At 41.3% G+C, this 24,970-nt stretch overlaps 1 protein-coding gene across 3 annotated transcripts in view; it reads right to left on the bottom strand.

The window, feature by feature from the left end:
- Positions 1 to 1,391: 1,391 nt before the first annotated feature.
- ate1 (arginyltransferase 1) overlaps positions 1,392 to 24,970 on the bottom strand; it is a 55,148-nt gene continuing 31,569 nt past the window's right edge. For all 3 annotated transcript variants that reach the window (XM_028969598.1, XM_028969600.1, XM_028969599.1), the window contains 5 exons: positions 18,721 to 18,753; positions 16,355 to 16,536; positions 12,895 to 12,994; positions 7,631 to 7,751; positions 1,392 to 2,276 (listed from right to left, as the gene is read on the bottom strand). In XM_028969598.1, the coding sequence (XP_028825431.1) occupies positions 2,098 to 2,276; positions 7,631 to 7,751; positions 12,895 to 12,994; positions 16,355 to 16,536; positions 18,721 to 18,753 (615 nt within the window). In that variant the 3' untranslated portion in view covers positions 1,392 to 2,097. The remainder of the gene's footprint in view (positions 2,277 to 7,630; positions 7,752 to 12,894; positions 12,995 to 16,354; positions 16,537 to 18,720; positions 18,754 to 24,970) is intronic.

Genomic DNA, 24,970 nt, shown 5'->3' with positions numbered 1-24,970 from the left:
TACTTACAAACACACACAAATAGAATCCATGTACACACACTCAAGTACTGGGTGCTTGTATGGGTGCCAGAAAAAAAAAAAAAAGAGAAAGCACACAGAAGCACCCAGACAGAAAGAAACATACACACAGAGAGAGATTGCAAGGGCACTGGTGTTTTTTAGATTAAGCCCCTGTGTGGAGAGAAAAACATGAATGGAATCAGATCATCAGAGCAACATGGCAATCAAAGCGACGCTTTTCAAGAAGCGTGCTTTGTCATGTGACTGAGGTGGAGTTTAGAGCAGAGCTCAGTCAACAAGCATCAGTGTTCATTTATATGAAACTTCATTCAGAGTTAATAACTTAACAAGGTTCAGTTATCACACTGACTAGAAATGGTTCAGATTCAGTAATCAGTTTCACTCATTGGAGTTTAATTCAAACAGTTAGCCTCCCCTGTGTTGACATTGACATTACTGTCCTCCCTTTCAAAACTATATTACTATGTTGTAAAAAGGAATGAGTAGACTGACCGTCTTGGGTAAAGAGACCACATCCATTGACTAAAAAAAAAAAAATCTTGACATCACTAATTTCCAAATTCTGCCTTGACTATCCAATTCATGGTTCCTAAGCATGTGCTTCCCAGAACCAAAGTTGAAACTATTGAAATGAAAATGACATAAAATTGCTTCACTGATGTTTTGTTAATAAGAAATGTGACAATCTAACTCAGGTTTGATTATTACAAATAGTTTGCATGAACCAAATCCTTGTCCTGTAGGGCTTTGGCCGAAGATTACAACATGACCTGGATTTCAACATTATTACAAATGTTAAAAATGGCATATTCACACTAAATATTTCAAAATGTCAGTTTTTGGATGATTTATAGTCAGTCCAAAACCCTCCAGTGTAATCTACTGTAGCAGGACAGTAGGAGAGCTGTGGGAAGTGATTATCCTTTTTACTTTGTCACCAACATTTATCAAAACTAGACAATCATTTTCTAACTATGCAGATACTGAACCATAAGTATAGGACCTATTCGAACTGATAAAATATCAATTCAAAGTCAACTGAAAGAAGGATGTGGAGGGAAGATGTTGAAACCAAAGTGCTTTTTTGGACAAATGGATTCTGGCACACTGGAAAGATTTGGAAGAGATCAAACGGGCTGACCAGAAGAGTATGTCATTGTTTTAGAGGTCACTCAAGACCAGTGACCAACTCCTAAATTAGCTTCTCCACCTCTGACTGGACAGCTCATCACAGAAAAGTGCAGCACCAGAAGCACCACCAGAGGTGGATAGTAACAAATTACATTTACTCAATGACATTTAATAAGAGTAGTTTTTACCATGCTATGCCATTTAATGTGAAATAAAAATATATACAAAACAGTCACATCTGCATGTTTACAGTCTTTTATTTGGTACACAGCAAAAGAAAGCATTAAAATAATAATAATAATAATAATGACTGCTTAAAAGAAAAGGATGGATACAATAAACAAGTGACAGAAAGGATAACAAAATTTAAATGAGAACATTGTATTATAATTGAATTCAGTTATTTACTTTCCTGTTGGAAAGGATCAGTTCCTGGGTCAGCAGGGCAAACTGGAGATCAGCGCGGTGAGTAAAAATGATAAAAAACATCTTGAATACGTTTCTACACTGCTCTGTTGTGTCAGCTGTGCATCTGTGTGTGTTTCTAGACAGAAATACAGGAATTTGAAGGTGCCCAGTCAAGTTGGCTCTTCATGCAACACCACCTGTCTCCCTCTCTGCACATGCATGTCTGACTGAGACAGACAGCCGCTGCTGCCTCTGAGGCACCCATGTGAAGTGTTTGTTCAAGTCTGAAGGTGTCTTATCTCTGACAGATGATGAGAAATCAGGCGTAAAAAAAAAAATCTGGATTCAGAATTCAGAACCATGAGAGAACTGCTGTTTTTGTTATTTTTAGAGTGTATCAGAGGATCATGTGACCGATGCAATAGGCTAAGAAAACAGAAAACGTTAATTTCCATCATATTTATGACATCGAACTGAGACACTAGGCGTAGTTTTGTGTGGATAAAGGGAAGCGGCAATATTGGTCTGATGGTGGTGCTATGCTCTGTACAGAAGGATCCTCTGTGCACAGATCTGGCCCACCAGTTGGGCATACTGCTCCACCTCTCGCTCATCGCTGGAGCCCTTCTGCTTACGAGAGTATGCAGAGTATGGCATCATGGTCCGACGATGTAGAATCAGTGTCTGGCCCAGAGTTTTCAGAGTGCCCGCATCCACTGTGGAAAGACAGAGGGAGGGAGACATGTTACTACATCAACAGACTGGTTGTCTCAAGAAAGCTACAGATCTGAACTAACACCACCAAGGTTTGGTAGCAGGTCACATATGGCTAAAATGCCTCAGAACACAGGCATGCAAAATTACCACATCAGACAACTCTCACAATCCATGAACGGACCGGACCTTCACTCTTCATAAATCAGTAGAATAAATACGGCGTGTCCACATATGGGATCAATCCTAATGTTTGCTCTACATTACTAGTTGGCCCAAATCTATTATTATCGAGGTTTCGTCATGTACACTCAACTCATCGGTCCCATGTGGGGGAAAAAAAAAAAAAAAAAAAAAAAGACTACTGGTGGCCTGAAGGTCTCTCTGGCAAACCAAACTCTGAATAAAACTACCAAAAAAGCCTTGCTGAAAGTCACAATTGTGCAGTGGACAATCAGGTTTAATCCAGTTATCTGAAAAATCCTGCTTTATGCAATTCTCCCCAGTTAAGAAAAACATTTGAAAACCTGAAGATGGACCTGAAGTACCTCCATTTCTCTAGAACTCTAGCACCCCCAAAAGACTGGATAACAGTGGGAGGTTTAAGAGCAGAATAGCCACTCTGATATGTCTCCAAACATTACACTGTTGCACTTTCTCAGGATGAACTGATGACTGTACTAAAATAAGTAAAATGAAAAATCTGTTTCTTCAGGGACTCAAGACCCCTTCCACAGACTCCACAGACGCCTTCTGCTTCAGAGAGTGAGTGACTCAGCCAATCAGAGACTCATTCTAAATCAGGTAAGTTAACTATTTTGGCACTAGCACTGTAAAATCAGATGTCCTCAAGATTTTGTACTTATCTGTATCTTAAAATTTATTTTTTATGATTTTTAATGAAGAGTTAAAAATATAAAAAAACAAATGATTGACAGCAGTCACACATTCCTCATTCTGTACTATTTTAACCCACACAATTGATAACCACTTTTGCAACATGAAAGCAGAAAGAAATTATTCAAAAATAAACACTATGTTTTATTTCATGTCCACCATTTCACTGTCATTTCGTGGATATTTGATCTTCACTAAGACATGAACACACACAAACGCAAACTCACAAGATGCGTGTGGACAGCAGCAAGTGAGAGAAACCAGTGTATTGGCCTGATTGTTATGAATCGACTGCATATCTGCTCATTTGGCCACCAGCTGACTGAGATTAAAGATGGGGGTGTAAATGACTCACCATTTCACACATTAACTGGGACACCTCAAACATCCCCTCTTCTAAAAATATGAGCACCAAAGACCTGTAAGAGTCGGGCTGACCCTCATGGCAAACATCTGAAAGATCCCCAGAAAAAGAGGGAAACAGCCCCAACATTTCACTTCCTGTCCCAACCCTCCACAGTGCAGGGAAAAACCACACAGCATCATCATAAATGAAGAGGAGTGAAGTGTGTGTGTGTTTAAGACAAAAGAGCTAAACATACAAGCAGTCACAAAATGTCTCTGTGAATGTCTCTCAATTTCTGACTTTCTTTTTTTCAGTTTGCTGTACTGAAGCCCTTTTTCCAGTGGAAAATGCCTTGGGGCTTCAGTTCTCACATTTCCAGACTTATTTTCAGACCTGCTCCCTGTAATGCATTTTCTAAGTGTCTTTGTTGAGTTGTGAAAGTGAAGCGAATGTCATTGTGAAACACTGCAGCACAGCACACGGTCCACACAACAAAATGTGTCCTCTGCTTTTAACCTATCACCCTTGGTAAGCAGTGGGCAGCCATGACATGCGCCTGGTGTACAGCCTATGGACTGTACAGCCACTACAAACTCCACCACCATCAAGTTTGCTGACGACACTGTCGTGGTGGGCCTGATCTCTGACAACGACGAGACGGCCTACCTGGAGAAGGTTGGAAATCTGGTGAACTGGTGCCAGAGGAACAATATCCACCTGATTGTCAGCAAGACAAAGGAGTTAATAGTGGACTTTGTACCAAGCAGGAGAGGACTTTCCAGAGCCAGAGGAGTGAGTGGACAGCTTCCGTTACTTCAGTGTCTGCATCACGCAGGACCTGTCATGGTCCTGTCACATCAACACCATGGTGAAAAAGGCCCAGCAGCGTCTCTACCACCTCAGATGCCTGAGAGACTTCAGACTGCCCTCCAAGGTGCTCAGGAACTTTTACTCCTGCACCATAGAGACCACCCTGACGGGAAACATCTCAACCTGGTTCAGGAACAGCACCATGTAGGACAGGCGAGCCCTACAGAGGGTGGTTTGATCAGCCGAATGCATCATCCGTACCAAGCTTCCTGACCTTCAATCCATCTACAGCAAATGGTGCTGGACCAGGGCCAGGAATATAGTGAAGGACCTCAGCCACCCCAACAATGGACTCTTCTCTCTGCTGCGATCAGGGAAGCGCTTTCGCTCCCTGAAGTCCAACACAGAGAGAATGAGGAGGAGCTTCTTCCCGCAGGCTATCCGAGCTCTAAACCACAACACTACATAGAACTCCATTACACTCCAGCACTTTCACTTTCAATCACTTGCACAAAATCTTTTTACTCTTTTTTTTTTTTTTTAATCTTATACATTGCACACCTTCACCCTACCTGTTACACATATTTTATATTAAAGACGTAAAAGTGTAATATTTGGTTATGTTTGCAATATTTGCATATTGGTCTTCATTATATACTTGCAACATTTGCAATACTGTGGTCTGATGCAGTCGCAAAAAGCATTTCACTGCATATCATACAGTGTATGACTGTGTATGTGACAAATTTGATTTGGTGAGCATTGTGTGGGGGCGCTCAGTGCAACCTCAGTGGTATCTTGGCGGATCGGGATTCGAACAGTCAACCTTCTGATTACGGGGCCACTTCCTTAACCACTAGGCCACCACTGCCCACATATCTGTCTATATGACTGTACAGCTCACAATGCATGCAGCAAATCAGAATCATGAGTTCAAAGGAACTGCCTGAAGATCCCTGAATTAATCAGATTGGTTTTGGATGCACAACAAGAAAGCAAATCACATAATTCTGGTGCATATTTGATGCAGTCAGTACTGCATAGCAAATGCATGGAAAATGGTGAGCAGGAAGATTTTGGGGAGTACTGTTCTTATCGCTAAGCTTAGGACATTCTTTCCTTCTGTGAGTAGTCAATTTTTGAAAAATGAAATATTTTGAAGAATTTAACCAGCATGGATAAATAAGAAAACAGCAGGAGTAGGAAAAAAGAATAAAACAATGGTGATAAACAGAAACTCTGCAGAGCAGTCAATCCAAACATCCGCACACCATGTAAACACTCCTCTACCCCGCTGCCTTGCTCCCCTCCTGCATCAGTGGCGCCATAGGGTCGTGCACACACTACTGCTGAACACAAATCTTTCCAGATCAAAAGGTCAGAGGTAATGACACAGAGTACTTTCTGTAGAATGAGTAGGTCAAGAGAGGACCAGAAGACCATGGTCCAAAGAGGAGCTGAGTGCGAATCCTAAACCTCTTCAGAGGTACTGCCAGCATGGACATTTTGTCAATTTATTATTAAATCCCACTTCCACATTCCACACTTACCACAATACATGGGGCAGTGGTGGCCTAGTGGTTAAGGAAGAAGGTAATCAGAAGGTTGCCGGTTCGAATCCCGATCTGCCATAAACCTCAAACAGTCTAGTCCGCACAAACAGAGGGAGTGTTAGAGGGAGAATTACGAAACAAAAATGGAACAGAATGCTAAAAAAGAAGAGGAAAAGAGGAAGGAGGAGGAAAAGAAAAGTGGATGAGGAAAATAAAGAGGACCATGTCAGATGAATGACGAACTGGAGAACAGGGGAGGGGAGATTGAGGAAATAGAAGATGTGGAGAGGGAGGAGGTGTCAAGATAAGTGTAGAAGGTAGTGGGACTAAGACAAGCTCAGGCCTGCCTCCTCCAGCAGTCAGCTGACCTTTCAGCAGCACAGAGGAGGAAATGCTGGTTCCACCAAAAAAAAAATCCTGGTGGCCCCACCCCCTGTTGCACTATATAACAAAGATAAAATCTTGAACCTGAGTAGATCTGTGCATGCCTCCACTCTCCTTCAAAACCATGTCACTTGGCTTTAACAGTCTGTACACAGTTTCAATAAACTGTGTGTGTGACTGCAGACACACAACTAGCCTTTTTTCTCATATTGCCAGACACCAGAGACACGTACTTTGGCATCTTAGAGGCTCTGGATTTGAACCCACCACCTTCCGTTTATAGGTTCATTACACACTACACTTGTTTCTCCTGGAGGTCTTTCAGCTTGCTCAGGTTTCATTAAGCTCTTGTCTGACCGTGGTGTATCTTCACTTAAAATTAACGTAAACATACACAAAAATATGCAAATTTATGCTGTTTTTATATATTTTTTTTAAAATCATGAAAACCGGCCAAAATCAAGCTGAATTTTATCAAGATCATCAAACCCTTCCTGAAAAGTCTCTATTTGATGAGCCCATGAACTGCCAACTCGATTTATCCCAGCATGCATTGCTAACCGGTCTGCTGGAAGAACCTTTATTTACAAGTAATCTTTTTGTTCTGAACTTTTCATGCCTGAAATGTTTTTCATGTCTCCTTAGTAATGCAAATACACACAAAATATGTACATTTCTACTATTTTTATTATGATTAAGAAAACGGCCAAAGCCGTTCACCAAGCTTGATCACCAAGCTCGAGCTGAATTGTGATCGAATCAAGATTGTATAATTGCCCAGTCCAACCTGTCATGGCCAGTCAGGATGATGCAACACCACAGTAGGTCAGCAGTCAAGACATGCTGGGCTGAACTGGACATGTGCTGCACACAGAGTGAAGCTGAGGGGAACAAATTGACCTACTCCTCAAATCAAACAAAGTCTTCACACCTACACACAGTGTCTCCTCTAATGGACATTAAGTCAGCAGAAGGTCTCAGCTACCAACAAAAAGGACAAGGAGGACGCACACACACAAAAAAAAAAACACATACAGCAAAATGGATCAACATGCTCTCTCGCTCTCTGCTTCTAACACATACAAAGAGGACATTTCAACACAGAGAGCAAAAACTGCTGAATGACACCTAGGCTGAACCGAAGTTCCATTAGTAGCCTACAACACTAATTGAAATTAGAGTTCTCAGGGGAAGTCTTGGTGGATTAACCGTGTGGTTTCACAACATCCATTTAACCAGATAATCCCTGCAACCCTAATCATTGCACTGCTGGTCAAGACCCTAAAAACCTCCAGATCAACGCATGGTTTGGTGTGTTTTCCATAGCTATGGATCCAGTTCTTTAGGGAAAGCCCCTGGGCCATACCTGCTTTAGGGTCCTGATTGAGACGAGCATATGCTGAGGCATCAAGCAGTGGAAGGCAACAGTCAATGGGCATCCACGTGAACGTCTCCGGACATAGGAGGTCTGAGGGATGATACTGACCCTGTCAGAAAGAAACATAAAACAAAACATATTGCTTTATAACGAACATGCAATGTACATCATGACACTGGACTAAAACCTACTCTGCACTGTCCAGTACCTCCAAACATGGACCTATGCTCTATACTGCACTTAACCTTTTCCACCACTAAAACTGTAGGACTTTTTCTCTTCTTGGACAAATCATCACCAACCCTGCACTGACACCAGTTGCAGGCTCACTCTACCCTGGAAGGGGGTCCCTCACTGTATCACTCCTTCCCAAGGATTTTTGACACTACCGGTCCAAGTCTTTTTTTTTTTTTTTTTTCTTTCAAAAGTAGCCACCTTTGGTAAACATAACTGAACACACTCATGACGTTCTTTCTACAATAGAAATAAAATATTTTTTTTATGCCCTCTTGCAGAAGTTCCCATAAATGTGTGGAACTTACAATTATGTTCTTTTCTTAAAGGGTGGTTCTAACAGCTTGGATTTATGATTAAATCTTGATCAACTAGGCACAAAGTGAACTACTGTTTTAGTTCAGGTTGATTTGACCCTGGTTATTTGAGATTCTTGAGTTGGGCTGAATATATTTAAAGTCAGATAGTTAGATAGTCAGTCTCCCACAAATTAACTGCAGTTCACTGAAACCTGCAATAGTATAGTTCAGAAAATGATTACAAGGTTCTGGTGCCAGGCCCAGTGCTACACCACACAGATATGTTAACCACACACCATTACTATTACATTTACAGCATTTATCATACACCCTTATATAAAGCAACTTGAAATCAGTAGTTACAGGGACAGTCCCCTAGAGCAACTTAGGGTTAAGTGTCTTGGTAGTACGTGTGATTTGAACCTGGGTCTTCTGGTTCATAGGCGAGTGTGTTACGCACTAGGCTACTACCACCCCATCAAAAACAACTGCACATACATAACCCCATAGTATCAGCCATCAGCGCAAGATGCTTGTCAGAGGTGCATTCAATAGAAAGCAATGGGATTCAGAGCACTGGACTCATTTGGGCTGTGAAGGCCTTTAGTGCACTGAACTGACGGAAATCCACCATTCAAAAACTACACAACACTGACGCAATGAACAAAAAACACTGACATATATTTATTTCAATTCTCTCAAGGCTCTCTCTCATATTCAGAAATACACAAGAACAACCTCAGCCTATGTCTTCAAACGCCACCCTAGCCACACCCCCAGCTCAGTCCTGTGGGTGGAGTTATAATGAGGCCTTTACAGCCTGCCATTCTGTCATCAGGGCCTTCATAACTCAGTGGAGAAGAGTAAGGATGGAGGTGTTTGAGCCAAGCATGGAGGGGGAAAAACACCAGAACTGAGGGAGTGACCGACAGATTCAGGATGCTTGGAAGCTGTGGGACTGTGCTGACCTATGACACATTCATCCTAGCCAGAGACTATGTTTTTTACATCCTTTCATAAAGAGACAGTGAAGACGTTACTTTTTGTGTATTTTCAAATGGAGATCTGGGGGCAATGCACTTGCACTGTGTCAACGATGCACGTGTCTGGACAGTGTCTGGATCGGTCATTAGTCATGGCTAATACACTGCTAATGATTGACAGGCTTAGTATTTATGTTATGGTTCATAACATAATTCATTTTGTTATTAGATCATGACTTGCATTGCTCACTTTCCTTAGTTGGCAGAGGCATATGTACTGCACCTACATACCTACTTTACCTAACCTGTATTTTCTGCTCTTAAATCTCCCAGTTTTTGTAAAAAGAATTTTCCCTGAGGGGAACTGGAAAAGGACAAGAAAAGCAAGAACACACCATAAATACACACACACACACACACACACACACACACACACACACACACACACACACACACACTTACTGGCCACCCCCAGACAAAAGATTTAAAAGAAAAGTCATTAATCAGACAAATATTTCACACAGCCACTGACATTCAGGAATCCTTGTGAAAGTTTAAACCTGAGTGATTTTCCTCTTTTGTGTGTGTGTGTGTGTGTGTGTGTGTGTCAAATAACACAGTGTGGACAAAGGGTTACTCCCAACTCTCCTAAACCTGAATGAATCACCTCCTACCTTCACCACTATTGTATGATTTGTGTATGCGTAAAGAAATACAATAAACAGTATGTAAAATTCTGAAGTAAAACACTGATAAGAAATGATTTAGGAAATGTTGCCTCAAGCAAAGCTGCTATCACTCAAGTGGGTATAGCAGATGAGTATATCACACATACACTCTTCATACACTGGGCAGTGAGATAAACTATATCTTTAATTTCCGCTTATTTGACTGTTTTAGATTTATACATACAGCCTTGCTACATACAAAACTTTACTGTAAATGAAAAGTAGGAGTGGCTACACAACAGAGGGGCTCCACAGCAGGTCCAAACCTGCATGAACATACCTGAACATTTACAGCAGTAAAAAAAAGAATGAAGAGTCCACACACACACACACACACACACACACACACAAACACACAGGCAGCAGTGATCTCAGTGCTTTAGGATCTCCTAAATATCAAGTGTACTCAATCACTCTCAAGCACAGAGAAGAATTTATGGCTACAGAGTGTAGATGTCAATAAAAACATCCCAGCATAACCTAATCAATAAAAATCTTACTGCTTCACACCCTCCTCTAGTCACATTTCCAGTCATCTCTTTCCTGCCGTCTCCTCCACTGTGGAAACTTTAATGGCTTCCTGAGCTCAACGAGAGACATTCTTTCATGACAGAATGAGAATAACAACATTACAACCTCTGCGTGTATGTGTGTGTCTGGCATGGCTGTGTAGCGGTCAGCTGCATTTAGAATCGACTGCTGCTAGTATCAACACCCCTCCCACGGCCCTGGAAGGCAGAAACATCAACAGCAGTGTTTTTGGAAGACAAAACAAAAATAATAAGCCAGAAAAGAAAAATGACACTGCTGTCGTGTGTGTTTGTAAAACGGATGGAAAGTCAGCGATAATAAAAGCAATGAAATAAAAGAGACTGTGTTTAAATGCAATCTGTGTTGAAAGGCGTGTGCGTTCAACTAGGTACAGTGAACGTACACACAAGATCTAATAAGAGCACAGAGGAATGTGGACCTCTGCTCATTTTGACCCAAAGAATGGAAACTTAAAACAAACTTCTTTTATCTGTATAATGATTAATCTAAATGATAATTATTGTTTTATCACAAAACAACTGTCCCTCCATAGAAATACAATAAATGGTCAATATTATATTATTACATGGTCAATATTACAATAGAACTCATTCTATCCACATAGCCAAAAAATTAATTAATTAATTAATTAAATGCTATAAAAGTAATGTTCTGTAACATTAAAGCTTTTTTTTTTTAAATACAGTTGGATAAAAAAAAAATACATTGCACACCGAAGTAACAATTAACAAAAAAAAAAAAAATGGATTGATATTGGGATCTATTTTCACACAACATAGTAGAAGTTGTACATGCAACAGTGTTGCAATATATGTTCTCTCCCAAACAAAAAAGTTTTAAACACACCCAAAACATCAATGATTTAGTTATATATAATAGTGTGTGTGTGTGTGTGTGTGTGTGTGTATATATATATATATATATAAATAAAATTTGCTTCTGCAAATCCAAAATATATCCTGCTGGAGGACCTGGTCCTGGAGAAAAAGCTGCACGGAAAATAGGAGAGGAAACGGGTGGGAGAAAAGTTCTCAATCAGGCCTGAAAGGGGGATGGCACCAGAATCTGATTCCGGCTGTTGATTCCAGTCCACTTGAGCCATTCACAGTCCTGGAAGCTGAAGAAGCCCAGGAGCTGCCAATGCAAGAAGCTTGGAGCACGCAGCAGTCAACCACGCCCTCCTGGAGCTGGTCCAGCTGAGCTTTTGTGATGGGTTTGGAGGAGACGTTGGGGTCAAATCAGAACGGCACTATAGAACATGGCCAGAACTACCCTGAATTCCCGCCATGGGTTTATGTAGGAATGAATTTAATGTAGTTATTATTTAATTGAAGTCGAATCCATGCTGAATCTTTAGTTAAAAATTAAATGTTAAAATTAAATATTTATAAAGTGTAAATATGCTGGAGTTCACCAGACTTTTCAATATAAGATTTAATAGTCTGTACAGTGCTAAAACATTACACCAGAACAATCACTTTCACAAAGAGAGCAGAAACGTTAACAGTGTTTAGTATTCTATCTGTCTGCCTCAGTCAGTGTTATTTATCAGGCTGAGCTTCTAGAAGGTCCCATTGAGAGGCTTCTGTCAGAACGCTGTGTTCCTCCTGGCTCTCAGCAGCTCTGGTTGCCGGGATGCCCACGGAAGGGGATAAAGTGTTCCCCAAAATCCAGCTTCTGTCCCCCACTGAGAGCACAGAGAGAGGAGGAAAGGGGGACTGTTTTGGAAAATCCACGAGCAGTCCAGCTTCAGACTGTTTGTGTTTGTGAATGTGTGTGCGCATACGTAAAACAGCAGGATTGGGTTTTATGTTCGACAACACAATAGCAATAGTACTTAGAGCTACTGATGCTCTGAATCAAGCAGCCACTTCTCACCATGGAGACCCAGTAGTGACAGAAACCTGAGTGGTGCGCCTGTGAGAGGATGTGTTTGTATGGTTAACTGGGAGAAGGTGAGTGTGTGATGGGTGTGTGTGTGTGTGTGGTTTAAATGAGCTAGTGAAGGTGGGAAACAGACAACCTTCTCACCCTTGTTCAGTGTCAAGGGACAAGACGACAAATGGATAAATCAGATGAAGAATGACAGCCTGTGTGTTTTTTTTACCATCCAAGCCAGCATTTATTAACACACTATTAAAGATTTCATGCCCACTGGATTGCTAAGAAGGGTGGAGAAAGTAAAGCATTCAGTCGCACATTCACTAATAGACTGGGTAGGACTATGTGCAGCAAAAGCCACAGTAAAATAAAAATATCTGGGGACATTGGGTGCAGTACACAAAAACACAATTAACTCACAAGTTTAAACCTAAGGAGTCGCCAATCCACCCAAAGAACCTGCCTTTGGATGGCGGAGGAAACCACACCAACATGGACACAAAGCTTGGATACAAAGTCACAGTTATATACTATTGAATTACTCCAGGTGGCATGAATTAGGATGATGAACTCACCTTGTAACGCATCTTGGGACAGGAGTGGATATAGAAACCCAGGTAGTAAAAGCACAGTTTAGAAGACTGTAGATGTAGCTGCCTGGTGAAGGAGATCTCTCTGTGTAGACAGAACCACATTTTACACTCATAATCAATAATAACTACATTTTGTGCAATTCTATGTTTTTTTTTGCTCATATAAATGAAACTTACTATGCAGAAAATGTAAATCAAAACTTACAAGGAAAATTATTTAACACACACAAACACCTCTGTTATTATTACTGAGCATTGAGCAAATGCAAAAAATAATTTGTTAGTGGTGGGGGAAAAACCTTCCAACGGCATATTAATCTTTGGCTGTCAAAGTACACATCCGGCAAACTCTACAACTAGGAACTAGTTGAGGTGACAAATCAATGGCAGGTACACATCACATGGTAAACAAAGTACACAAACCATGTTGATCAAAGTTACCCAAGGTAAAATTTTACTCCAATAAAAGTAAATTACCCATTTAAATTTCTACTTGAGTAAAGCACAAAAGTACATTACTTTGCCACTGATAATTATCAAAATGTTCATAGATTTTGACCTGTTAGTGAAAGTGTAGTGATTGTCATTGTGAAACACTGCAGCACAGAAAACGGTGCACAACAAAATGTGTCCTCTGCTTTTAACCAATAACCCAGCAGTGGGTGGCCATGACAGGCGCCAGGGGAGAAGTGTGTGGGGACAGTGCCTTCCGATTACGGGTACGCTTCCTTATGCGCTAGGCCACCAATGCCCCAAAAAGTGAAAGTGAAGTGATAGTCACTGTAAAATACTGCAGCACTGTCCTCTGCTTTTTAACCCATCACCCTTGGTGAGCAGTGGGCAGCCATGAGAGTCGCCCAGGGAGCAGTGTGTGGAGATGGTGCTTTGCTCAGAGGCACCTTGGCGGTTCGAGGATTTGAACCGGCAACATTCTGATTGCGGGTCTGCTTCCTTACCCACTAGGCCACCACTGCCCCAAGGCTGTTAATGCAGTACACATAAAATAAGCACCTTGCTAAAACTGCACAATCTGTGCATTTCATGCGGCAAAAAGAAAAAGATGCCTGATATTTTTTGAAAACTAACCGAATAGAAGGTGAGTTGGGGGCAGTGGTGGCCTAGTGGTTAAAGTGACCCCGTAAACTGCTCACTAAGGGTGAAAAGCAGAGGACACATTTCATTGTGCTGCAGTGTTCCACAATGACAATAACTTCACTTAATATAGACATCCTTGTGATGAGAGTGTGTGATAAGACATTGTTTGTGAGATGGTTGCTGCTTTCACCCACAGACACACAGATGTGGGATCGGTCAAAATAATCTGGGAACGTAGTAATGGGTTATGGTTACAAACATAACTGTACTCCAATTGCCATTTTTTTGCAACATAATATATTTGATTTTCCAGCATGAAAGTTAAAATCACGTTAATCACCTTTATCACTTTTTATCACTTATATTGTTAGCTATTGTTAGTTGAAAAACATATCATACTATAAAATACACTGAAACAACTAATACAGCCACCAATATCTTTAGCCTGCTACTGCCATTATGGGTAGCGAAGTATTCCCAAACTGTCTAGCCAGGAGGTTCCTATCTTGTTTGGTGCCCTGTTTGTTTTTATTTTGTTTTATTTTGCAAGCTGGTTATTAGATGGTGCTCCATCCATCCAGAGAAGATCCCATCACCCCAATCAGTTTAATTCAATCAGAATTAAACTCGTATGTGTTTCTTTAGATTAGATAGTGAATTCTACTAAGACAAAATCGTATGGGGCTGAGGCAGGTACAAAAGGCACTTTAGAGTAAAAGTTTTGATTTGAAGGCCATGGATGTTATGGCATGTTGGACTTCGGTGTGTTCTTCATTTTAATCTCCAGCCATAAGCAAGTTCAAAGCTTACACTTAAACATAAAAAAAAAGGAATGACTGCCTTTAGAAAAATTTGTGGAGTAGAAAGTAAGATATCTGACACTTAAATTTACCAAAGTTAAAGTAAAAAGTCAACACAAATGTAAAAACTTTAGTAAAGTACAGACTACTAAAGTACAGTAACGAATTATATTTACTTTGTTAGTGTCCACTACTGCACATCAAACCTTGTTCATACATGTGTCACTCTTGAATAATGGTGAAATTGATTTTTTCTAAACAATATGCTTCAGGTTTCCAGTTTAAAAACTGTCTGGCAGCAGCTGCTTTACCAGTTTAAGTTTAAAGCTTGTGACATCATTCAAAAAGGAGGTACAGAGCACTTTTCATCTCTGAGGTGGTAGTACTTACTACCATTGTGTCCCTGAGAAATACACTTAAGGACAGGGACTGGGGACTGTCCCTGTAACTACTGGTGCACGTTCAAATCCCAAACAGTCAAGGTGCCACTGAGGTCCCCATAGAAAATGCTGTAAATGGTAGCTGCTGCAATACTAAAACAACACAAAATCATGTATCCATGATTTATGAAGAACCTTTACACTTTCACATCCTACAGCTTTCTACAAGTAAAACCCCCATGGGCTAAACCAAGGCCTCTGCTCTTTTGTGGCTTAGTGTCAGACTCTGACTCTGTTCAGACTCTGTTCCTTTGCCATTTTAACCTAATTGGTTCCTCTCTTATACCCAGGTTTTCTTTAAAGTTTTTTTAATGTGTCAATAAATAAATTCCACCCCTCATTCTTCTTTTGTCCATTTTCCCCTCCATCTGTGATGCCTGAAAAAGCAGAGCAGCGCTTTGCCTGCCCCAACTGTGGCGGGAGATAAGGGGGAAAGAAAAAAGAAAAGAAAAAGAGATGCTGCAATAAAATATATGTAGTGGAAGTTCAAAAAAAGCGAGCAAGAGAAAGAGAGAGACGGGGAGAAAAGGTGAAGGGGCTGAAGGAACGGGCGGAGGAGGAACAGAACAGAAGCCACCTCAGTGCGGCGTAGGGAGGTCATGTCCATCTCTGCCAGGTTCCCTGGTTCCCATCCACTCCCAACAAAAGGGTGGCTGAGAGTGAATGGTGGGGGGTGTCTGAGGAGGGGAGGGGCCCCATTCACAAAATGCCTCCGCCCTCCCCTCTCCTCGCCACCCCAAACCCCTTACGCCTCAGGCCCTGCAGAGGCCCCCTGGCAACAACTTGAAGTTGCCATTATTCCCACTTCAGAGCTGTGACACTGCGACACTGGCCAACACACACTCAAGCAGCATGCCAATTCAACACTTCATGCATGTGAAAACACACACATAGTGTGAGAGAGATGAATGCAAATCATGCACACGTCAATCCTGGATGAGATTTTAGATAATGAATCAAATATTAGAAGTCCAATAAAAAGTATAAAAACCACACAGAAATGGAAAAAAAAAAAAAAATAGTGTAGATGTTATCTGAACAGCGATTGGCTGTCAGCTTCTCACTGGTGTAAAATGAACATGGTTCAGGCTGGGTGAAGGGACACACCTGAGGGCAGAGTAGGATCCGAGTGAGAGGGCAGCGAAGTCAGGGTGGTAGTACAGGTAAACAGAGGACACGCAGCTGGGAAGGATGTCAATCACTCCCACTGCAACAATCCGTCCGTCCAGCCAGTACTGCTGATGAAAGGAGCCGTAGCCAACATCAGGAGCATCAGAAGACACCTCGGCCTGGAAATGTAAAAATAAGACTGGTGATTACCAAAAAAATAAGCGGTTTCAAGCAGAAGCATTTGGGATTGGTAGACGGTCCACAAGCCAACTGACTTCTTCAGTCCTTTAAACAGGTCGCCACAGAGCAGATCTGCCTTTCATATTATACTAACCACACCATGGGCTCTCAAGTGTGTGTGTGTGTGTGTGTGTGTGTGTACAGTAGCCTGCAAAATGCACTACAGTTTTGTGTGTATGAGTTGGATAGTTGCGCTGACACAGGAGAGTACAGGCATTTTAATAAAAGTCTCAGCATGGGCAAAATCCATATGTGCAACCACACACACACCACCACATATCACATGACTTGCAAGGGCCCTTCGAGCTGGGTTTTTCAATCATGGCTGTAACTGAAAGACTGGCCGTTTCTGCCTAGAAATCAAACTGAGGGTGTGTAAGTGGTAAAATGGGGGTCAGTCAGCTTAAAACAAAAGTTACTGGATAATGGAATCCTCAGTTCTTCACCACAAAAACACAGAAAAAAAATACACACACGTGTCTGTTGCCCATCAGGGACTGTTTATACAAAAGTGTGGAACAGGTAAATACACTCAGCTCCTCATAACAAAGCGACAGAGGGGTTTTTACAATCACACACACACACACACACACACACACACACACACACACACACACACACACACCTCAAATAGGCAAGGTAATATTAAAACAATGATTCTATTGTGACCAAAACACACATGGAGTGATTAGCAGTAAGTGGTGGCTCATTTCCGGTGACTTGGACTCATCCTAGTGTGATTAGAACCTCAACCAGCCTTTGTCTTAACACTCAAACCTGAGACCCAGACAGAAACCAAAACACACATACACATGCACACAGAGCTGTGAGGGAAAGTAAAACTAAAGAAAAACTAAGTCACAGCCTTATTCCACAGCCTTATTCAGTTCATTTTTTATCGTCAGAATTCAACACACAACACCCCATAACAACAGTGAAAAGAGTTTACATGAAAGGCACACACTTGTCTATATAAAATCCCACAGGTGACAGTTCAAAACAAGCATGAAGTCAAAGGAATTGTCTGTAGACCTCAGAGACCAGATTGTGTCAAGGCATGTGTCTGGGTAAAGAAACAGAACAATTTCTGCTGATTTGAAGGTCCCAATGAACACATCCATAAGTGGATGGCTGAGACGTTCAAAACCAACAGGATTCTTCCTAGAGCTGGTCAGTCACCTAAACTGAGACCAAGAACCCAGTGGTCACTCTGTCTGACCTTCAGAGGTCCTCTTTGGACAGAGAAGAACCTTCTAGAAGGTCAACCATCTCTGCAGCAATCCACCAATCAGGCCTGTATGGTGGAGTGGCCAGACGGAAGCCACTCCTTATTAAAAGGCACATGGCAGCCCACCTGGAGTCACATAAAAGACAAAACTTTGGTGTGAATGCCAGGCGTCACGTTTGGAGGAAACCAGGCACCGCTCATCACCAGGCCAATAGCGGCAGCTGCAGGAACTGGGAGACTAGTTAGGATAGAGGGAAAGATGACAGCAATGTACAGAGACATACCTGGATGAAAATCTCTAGGGTGCTCTTGAACTCAGACTGGGGTGACTGTTCATCTTTCAGCAGCAACGACCGTAAGCACACAGCAAATATATCAAAGGAGTGGCTTCATGACAACTCTGTGAATGTCCTTGAGTGGACCAGACAGAGCCCAGACTTAAATCTCTGGAGATATCTTAAAATAGCTGTGCACCAACACTTCCCATCCAACCTGATGGAGCTTGAGAGGTGCTGTAAAGAGAAATGGCCGAAACTGGCCAAAGATAGGCGTGGCAAGCCTGTGGCATAATATTCAAAAAAGACTTGAGGCTGTAATTGCAAAGTATTGAGCAAAGGCTGTGAATACAAGGGTGGTACAAGGGCAGTGGTGGCCTAGCGGTTAAGGAAGCGGCCCTTTCCCTTTCATTCATCAAAATGAAGCCATCTTTCCCTCTATCCTAACTAGTCTCCCATTTTCTGCAGCTGAGAAACATCCCAACAGCATGATGCTGCCATACCATGCTTCACTGTAGAGATTGTAATGGCCTGGTGATGAGCCTGGTTTCATCCTGGCAGCCTTGAACAAGACAGAACAGGAGCCTGTCTGAGTACAATAAATTCCAGAGAGAACTTACCTCCAAGGGAGAATCACACAGAAATCTCCGGAACTGTGGACAGAGAGAGCAGGCATTACTAACAATCCAACCTACTGACACACAGACTAAAGTAGAAAAAAAATGTTCTAAGTCATCTAGCTCAGTGCTGCTCAAACTGATGGGTGCAACTTGGACAAACTATGGCAGAAACACAGAAAATTGTGATTTTGTTTAGTCAATAGTTGAAACAGCACTATTTTACAACAGATGCCAAGTGTAGAACTGTGGGACCTGTTGGCTAGTTTAAGGCAAGATGTCCATGTGAGTCTGATCAAATCAGAAAGTGATACTAACTACCTTTCTTGGCGTGTAATTGTTTCTATCACCCGGAAGAGGATGCCAGTGATGGACAACTCACAGACGCAGAGTGCTCATTCAGTATTATTTAACCCCCCCGCCTGTCAATAAATCATTAAAAATAGTGTTTCTTTCTTCATTTATCCATTCATGTAAATCCTGACAATGAATCCTGACCACAAGTCCTACAATAAAGTAAAAAAAAAAAAAAAAAAAAGAAAAAAGAAAAAATGACATTTCTGACAGTTATTATTTAAAAGTGCAATGACCAGTCAACCTGGGACTGACCTCACTGACCTCTATAAAAGCATTATTATTTTCATAATGCATATTTTTACATTATATATTCATAAATGGAATGCATAATGGATGATTTATGCATGGTATTACAGACGTTAAAGTTTAAGAAGCACTTATTGAGCTATTAGAATTGAATAGCAGAATAAAACATGACATCCATGTGGTTTTATGAAAAATCAATTAGAAAATACTGAAAAAAACCTTAACAAAATGGACAATGCAGTTTTACATTATCATTCTAGATCATATTTAGAAAAATAAAAGGAATCTATTCTAATTTGAGATGTTGTAAGCATAATCAGAACTTCAGGAAGGTTGGCACTGATCGAGAATCCACACCAAGAATTTAAATCGCTTAGGGAATCGGTGGAATTGAGCAAGCAGCAGGTGAAAACACTCTACGGAACTCAGTCAAGTCTCTAACTGATAGTGTAATGCATCTGAGTGAAGAAAATAAAAAAATATAAGAGACTGTAATCGATCTCCAGGCCCGCAGCATGAGATTCCCTGGTGTTTTCAGGCATCTCTGAATCTGCGGAAGATGATCCCAAAACTAATGGGTTCAAGACCCATTGAAGCGTCCAGAGGACACCGGGAAAAATATTTGCTTCGAAAAAGTCCGTCGACAGAAGAAGCCTGGCGCCCTGAGACCGCATCCCATCATGGTCAAATTCAGTTATTTTAAACAGAAGGAGCAGAAGGAGCATAAATTGACAAAATTTGTCAGCTGCTTGAAAACATAACCCTCCCAAAATTTTCAGACAACTGAGCAATAGCACTGGACTCACCACTAACCCCAGGTGAACTCCAGGAAGCTCTGAAGAGTATGACCAATAAACACCCAGGTCCAGATAGATTTCAGCTGAATTCTAAAAAGAATTCTGGACAATTCTGCATCAACTTTTTATAGAATATTACAGGAAAGTAAGGAAAATGGTAGACTACAACCTCATATGAACACTGCCAACATTACTCTGTTGCTAAAACCAGGCAAGGACCCAACATTTCCTACCAGCTATTGTCCGATATCCCTTATTAATGTTGACATTAAAATAATTTGCAAACCTCTCTCAAAATTCATCCCGACCAATCTGATTTCATAAAAAGGAGGCACTCATCAGCAAATACACTGATTATTAAATCTGACTATTCATGCAACAAAAACACTGAAATGACAATATTGTCTCTAAATATTTGACAAGAGTTGGGAAAGTCAAATGTGTTTTTGCACAAAACAAGATGAAAACACATGCTGATTTCTTCAACTTTCTGTGTTGGAAATCAAGTTTCTATGTTGTAAGAAAGAAAAAGTTGTAAAAAGATTAGAATGCGCTGTCCGGAATCAACTTTTTCATGTTTTGGCCTTACACAGGCTGAAAAAAATCACTCCGTTCAAGGTCAAACATAGTTTTACAGAGACAAAGCTGAAAACACATGAAACGTCAAACTTTATTTAAGAATAACTGTTAGAAATGATGTTCTTAAGTATTTCACAGTGTTGGACATGAAACATTTTGATGGGAAAGTGTAGTTCCAGGAGAAAGTATGTTTTTCAATGTCAAACAGTTTTACAGAAAAAAAGCCTAAAACACATGATATTTAGGATTTTCTTATGTATTTCAAAGTGTTAGATGTTAGTGTTTAACATGTTGATAGGAAAGTGTTTTATCAAAAGATAGTCACTTTTTCAACAAATACGCTGATTATTAAATCTGACAGACTATTCATGCAACAAAAACACTGAAAAGACAATATTGTCTCTAAATGCAGAAAAGGCATTTGACAAGAGTTGAATGGAAATTTGTATTTGCTACTTTACATAAATTTGGTTATAGACACTTTCATTAACTGGTTAGAAATATTATATTGTTCCCCAAAGGCATGTATGAGGACAAACGACCAATGCTGAATGGGAGAAGGATTTATCAGTCAGCTCAGACCACAATTTCTAGTTTCAGATTTGTATAGAGTGCACATAGTGCACACTATACAGGCAAAAAGGATGTTCAGGATGGGTTTTTATGTCTACTACAAACTGCTCACAGTGTCAAGGCAAAAAAACTGCCAATGCCTTATGCATTGCTAAGAAAACTGACCTCATGAACTGGAAAAATAAACATAATCTGAATATCAATCAGTATTGAGATCATTTGCTGGACTAATATATAGCCTCTGCCACCGCATCAGTCGCTTTTGTCATGCTTTGGTCATTGTCATTGACGTGCGGGTGCATATGGGCTGGGGCATCTGGGGGGGCTTCCTCAGAGGTTCAGTGCTGGGGCTGCAGTCCTGTCCGGGATGGGACTCTGGTGGCTCTTGGAGGGGGTGGGGGTTTGTACCAACGGTTGCAGCCAGCTTTGCAGTGGGATCCTGTGTCAGTGGACAGAGGTTACCGGCCTGCTGGCTGTTCAACTCAGGGGTGGATCCAGGGAGGGCTCGGGTCCTTAGTGTGTCTATGGTGTTGTGAGCTGGTTTATACATCGGGGCCCAGTCCTGTTATGTGGGCCTTCAGCGTGCCAGTGGAACTGGGGGGAACTCTTGAGAGGGCAGGGAGATTACACATCCACTCTACAGGCAAAGGGGATCCATCAGCGGTGGAAGATGGACCCAGGGTGTCTATTGTCTTATGTAGTCTGGGAGTTGACAATGTTGGGATGGGAAGTTTTTCCTCTGTGGTGGGGCTCGGAGGACTGCCGCCAAAGACCCTAGTCTGGATGGGCATAGGCTCTATGCTCTAAGTGGATTTCAGCTTATGGGGGGTCAGAAAGGGGTCTTGCCCACTGATCTTTACACACCCCTTCCAGCTCAGTCATACCAACATACACATAGAGTTTTGAAGTGAAGGTGTGTCTCTGGGGTGCATGGGAGGTATTCCTCTTCTGGCCCCCTTGTGGCCAACTGCACTCCATCACAACTTATACATTCTCATTACTGACACACTCATTATACATACATATAGGACCAGAAGGCATTCTGTTCATTCAGACTTCCCTCTAGTGCTAGTGCCCAATTCTTTCAAATTTCATTATTTACTGAGGTTTATATGGATGCTGCTTGTTGAAGTGTTTTTTCTTATATTATGTTGTGTAGAATATACCACTCCCACGACGGGTTACATTGGTGAAGCGGTAAGAGAATCAAGATCCTGGAGTGTATCAGTTATGTTATTTATTAACTAATTTGTGTGGAAGAGTGAATGTATGTGTGTGAAGGTGTGTGTGGGCTGCAGGAAATAGAGAAAAATATATACATAAGCAAACATGCAACTGACATGATACACAACACTGATTAATAACACTGCTTACAGTAACCTAACATGCATCAGACAATACAGTAATACATAAGCGGCTAACCAGCACTAGAAAATACTACTTAGAATATAAATATAGACAGCTAAGGCACAGGAAAGATTATTGAACCTTGTTAGCTTAGCGCTAATAACAGGCGGAAACCAGGATAGAAACCACTAACATATTGTGTGTTCGTTCCCTATCCTTCACCAAACCACCACCCCATTTTTTCTCATCCACCCTCTCCCTCCTCTATATGACTACTTTCTGCCAACTTCTGTTTTTCTCTCCTTTTTCCTATGTCCCCTGGTCATGTCTGTCATGATTGTAGCAAGTTAAATGAGAAAAAAATATCTTACAATAAAAAAAAGAAAATGAATGATGACAGCAGAGATACACATACACTTCCACAAAAGTGAAATGATTGTCATTGTGAAACACTGCTGCACACAACGAAATGTTATTTGCTTTTAACCAATCACCCTTGGTGAGCAGTGGGCAGCCATGACAGGCGGGAACGGTGTGTTTGCTCAGTGGTACCTTGGCAGATCGGGATTTGAACCAGCAACCTTCTGATTACGGGGCCGCTTTCTTAACTGCTAGGCCACCACTGCCCCTCAACTATGTTACTAACAGGCTGGAGAGAAAAAAAAAAAAAAATCTGTTCTGACGTGCCACACATAAGACCATTCAACGGCAGCCAACAGGAGAGGCACACAGAGGCCAAACCGCATTGCTAATCAACAGCACATGTAGAGCTCCTACTGGCCAGAATACTGTAACAAAGCTCCTCAGAAACTAAAGCCCGTGAGGCTCCAGGACGCCAACAGTTTCCACTACGAGACTCAGCATATGCCTTAAACTGGAGAATATAAACCAGAAATTGAACAACTGTTTCACATTCATTGAGATTAAATCCTGGTTGTTGGGATGGTTTAAAATCAAATGTTATCCTTTTTCCCTCTCTCTCCTCACTTAGTTTGACCTGAAGTGTAGCATGCTTCCATGTTTAGGTCACAACCAGCAGCAAATAACAACCAGGAGACACACAGCATGATGTGGGTCCTTGCACCCGCCACACACACTTAACAAACAAATAATGTAGCTATTTGTAACAGACACAGAGAATGAACAGTCAAAATTCACTTAATGATTCTCTTTCTCTGCAGCGTTATGCTGATGCTGTCTCCAGAGCAATGGAACCAAGTGGGATCCTTAAAAGTAAAATGTGAAAACAATTTCAGTTTAAAACATTACAATTACATAAAGTGTAAGCTTGTCTGCCAGCAACATCTTGTTTAGCTGCTTGGCAGAAAACTTTCTCTAAGCTGGATAGTGCCTTGTTAGTTAGCACAAATTGTATGTTTTAAGGAATACAGCGATTTGAAAAAGGCACTTTTTCAAGGCCTTAAAGTTTTACTGTCATACCATTTATATCAAGTTATCTGTGTTTTGGTTTAGTTTTGTAGTGCAGGTAATGCAGTTTTAACTCTTTGGAGGTTGATGGCAGCTTGTCAACACAAGCATGTGAAGGTGCTTACTGCTATGATGTGAGAAAAAATTCTCAAAGTTGTGTTGATGGTTACGCTCTGAGTTTCACGCTGCGTTCTCGCACTGCCGCCAACACTGAAATTTGTTGAACTTTGACCGCTGCATGTCCTGACATTTTCGCGCGACCAATAGAATCCAAGTGGGTGAGTGTGCTTTCTGCCACTTCGAAGAACACACACGAAGCAGGAATGGGGGAAACGATAATGATAATCAATGATAATCATAATTGAATCAAATCGTGAGACCAGTGAAGTTTCACACCTCTAACTACCACCCTACCAAATGCAGCTCACAAAAGAGTCCTTCCAATGAATCCCTCTCTGACTGACCTAACTCAATTCATTGTGCAGATTTTTCTGAAATGCACAACATTTCAGCACAAATAAACGAGATGGTGTTTCAGAAACCAACAGATTCCTGTGTCAAATTTCAAGACACTGCATTTGATGCTAGACAAAAACACTGCACGTGTGTTCTCTCCAAGGGTTTGGCTGTACTATAGACATTATGACATCTGGCACATCACGAGGAGAGGCAATGTCACTGCTTTTTTGACCACTAGACTCTCTCATGTTGCTATGCCTAAACAAGCAAAGAGTAAACAAACAAGAAAGACATGGGTGTGTCCACATGCAACGGAATAAATGCCCAAACACATTGAATGCATTTTCACATCATATATTTGTCGAAGGGTCAAGCTGATGCAGAGCCACTGCCAACTCTTGGGCAGTTTTACAGGCATCGAGTGAATAAGACTGAGGTCCACCATAGTTCAGTCACAGAGCTGATCT

The sequence above is a fragment of the Denticeps clupeoides genome, chromosome 2 (genome assembly GCF_900700375.1).
Source record: "Denticeps clupeoides chromosome 2, fDenClu1.1, whole genome shotgun sequence".
In the NCBI taxonomy this organism is placed as follows: domain Eukaryota; kingdom Metazoa; phylum Chordata; class Actinopteri; order Clupeiformes; family Denticipitidae; genus Denticeps; species Denticeps clupeoides.
The sequence above is the reverse complement of the archived record's forward strand: the minus strand, read 5'-3'. Positions and strand labels throughout refer to the sequence as shown.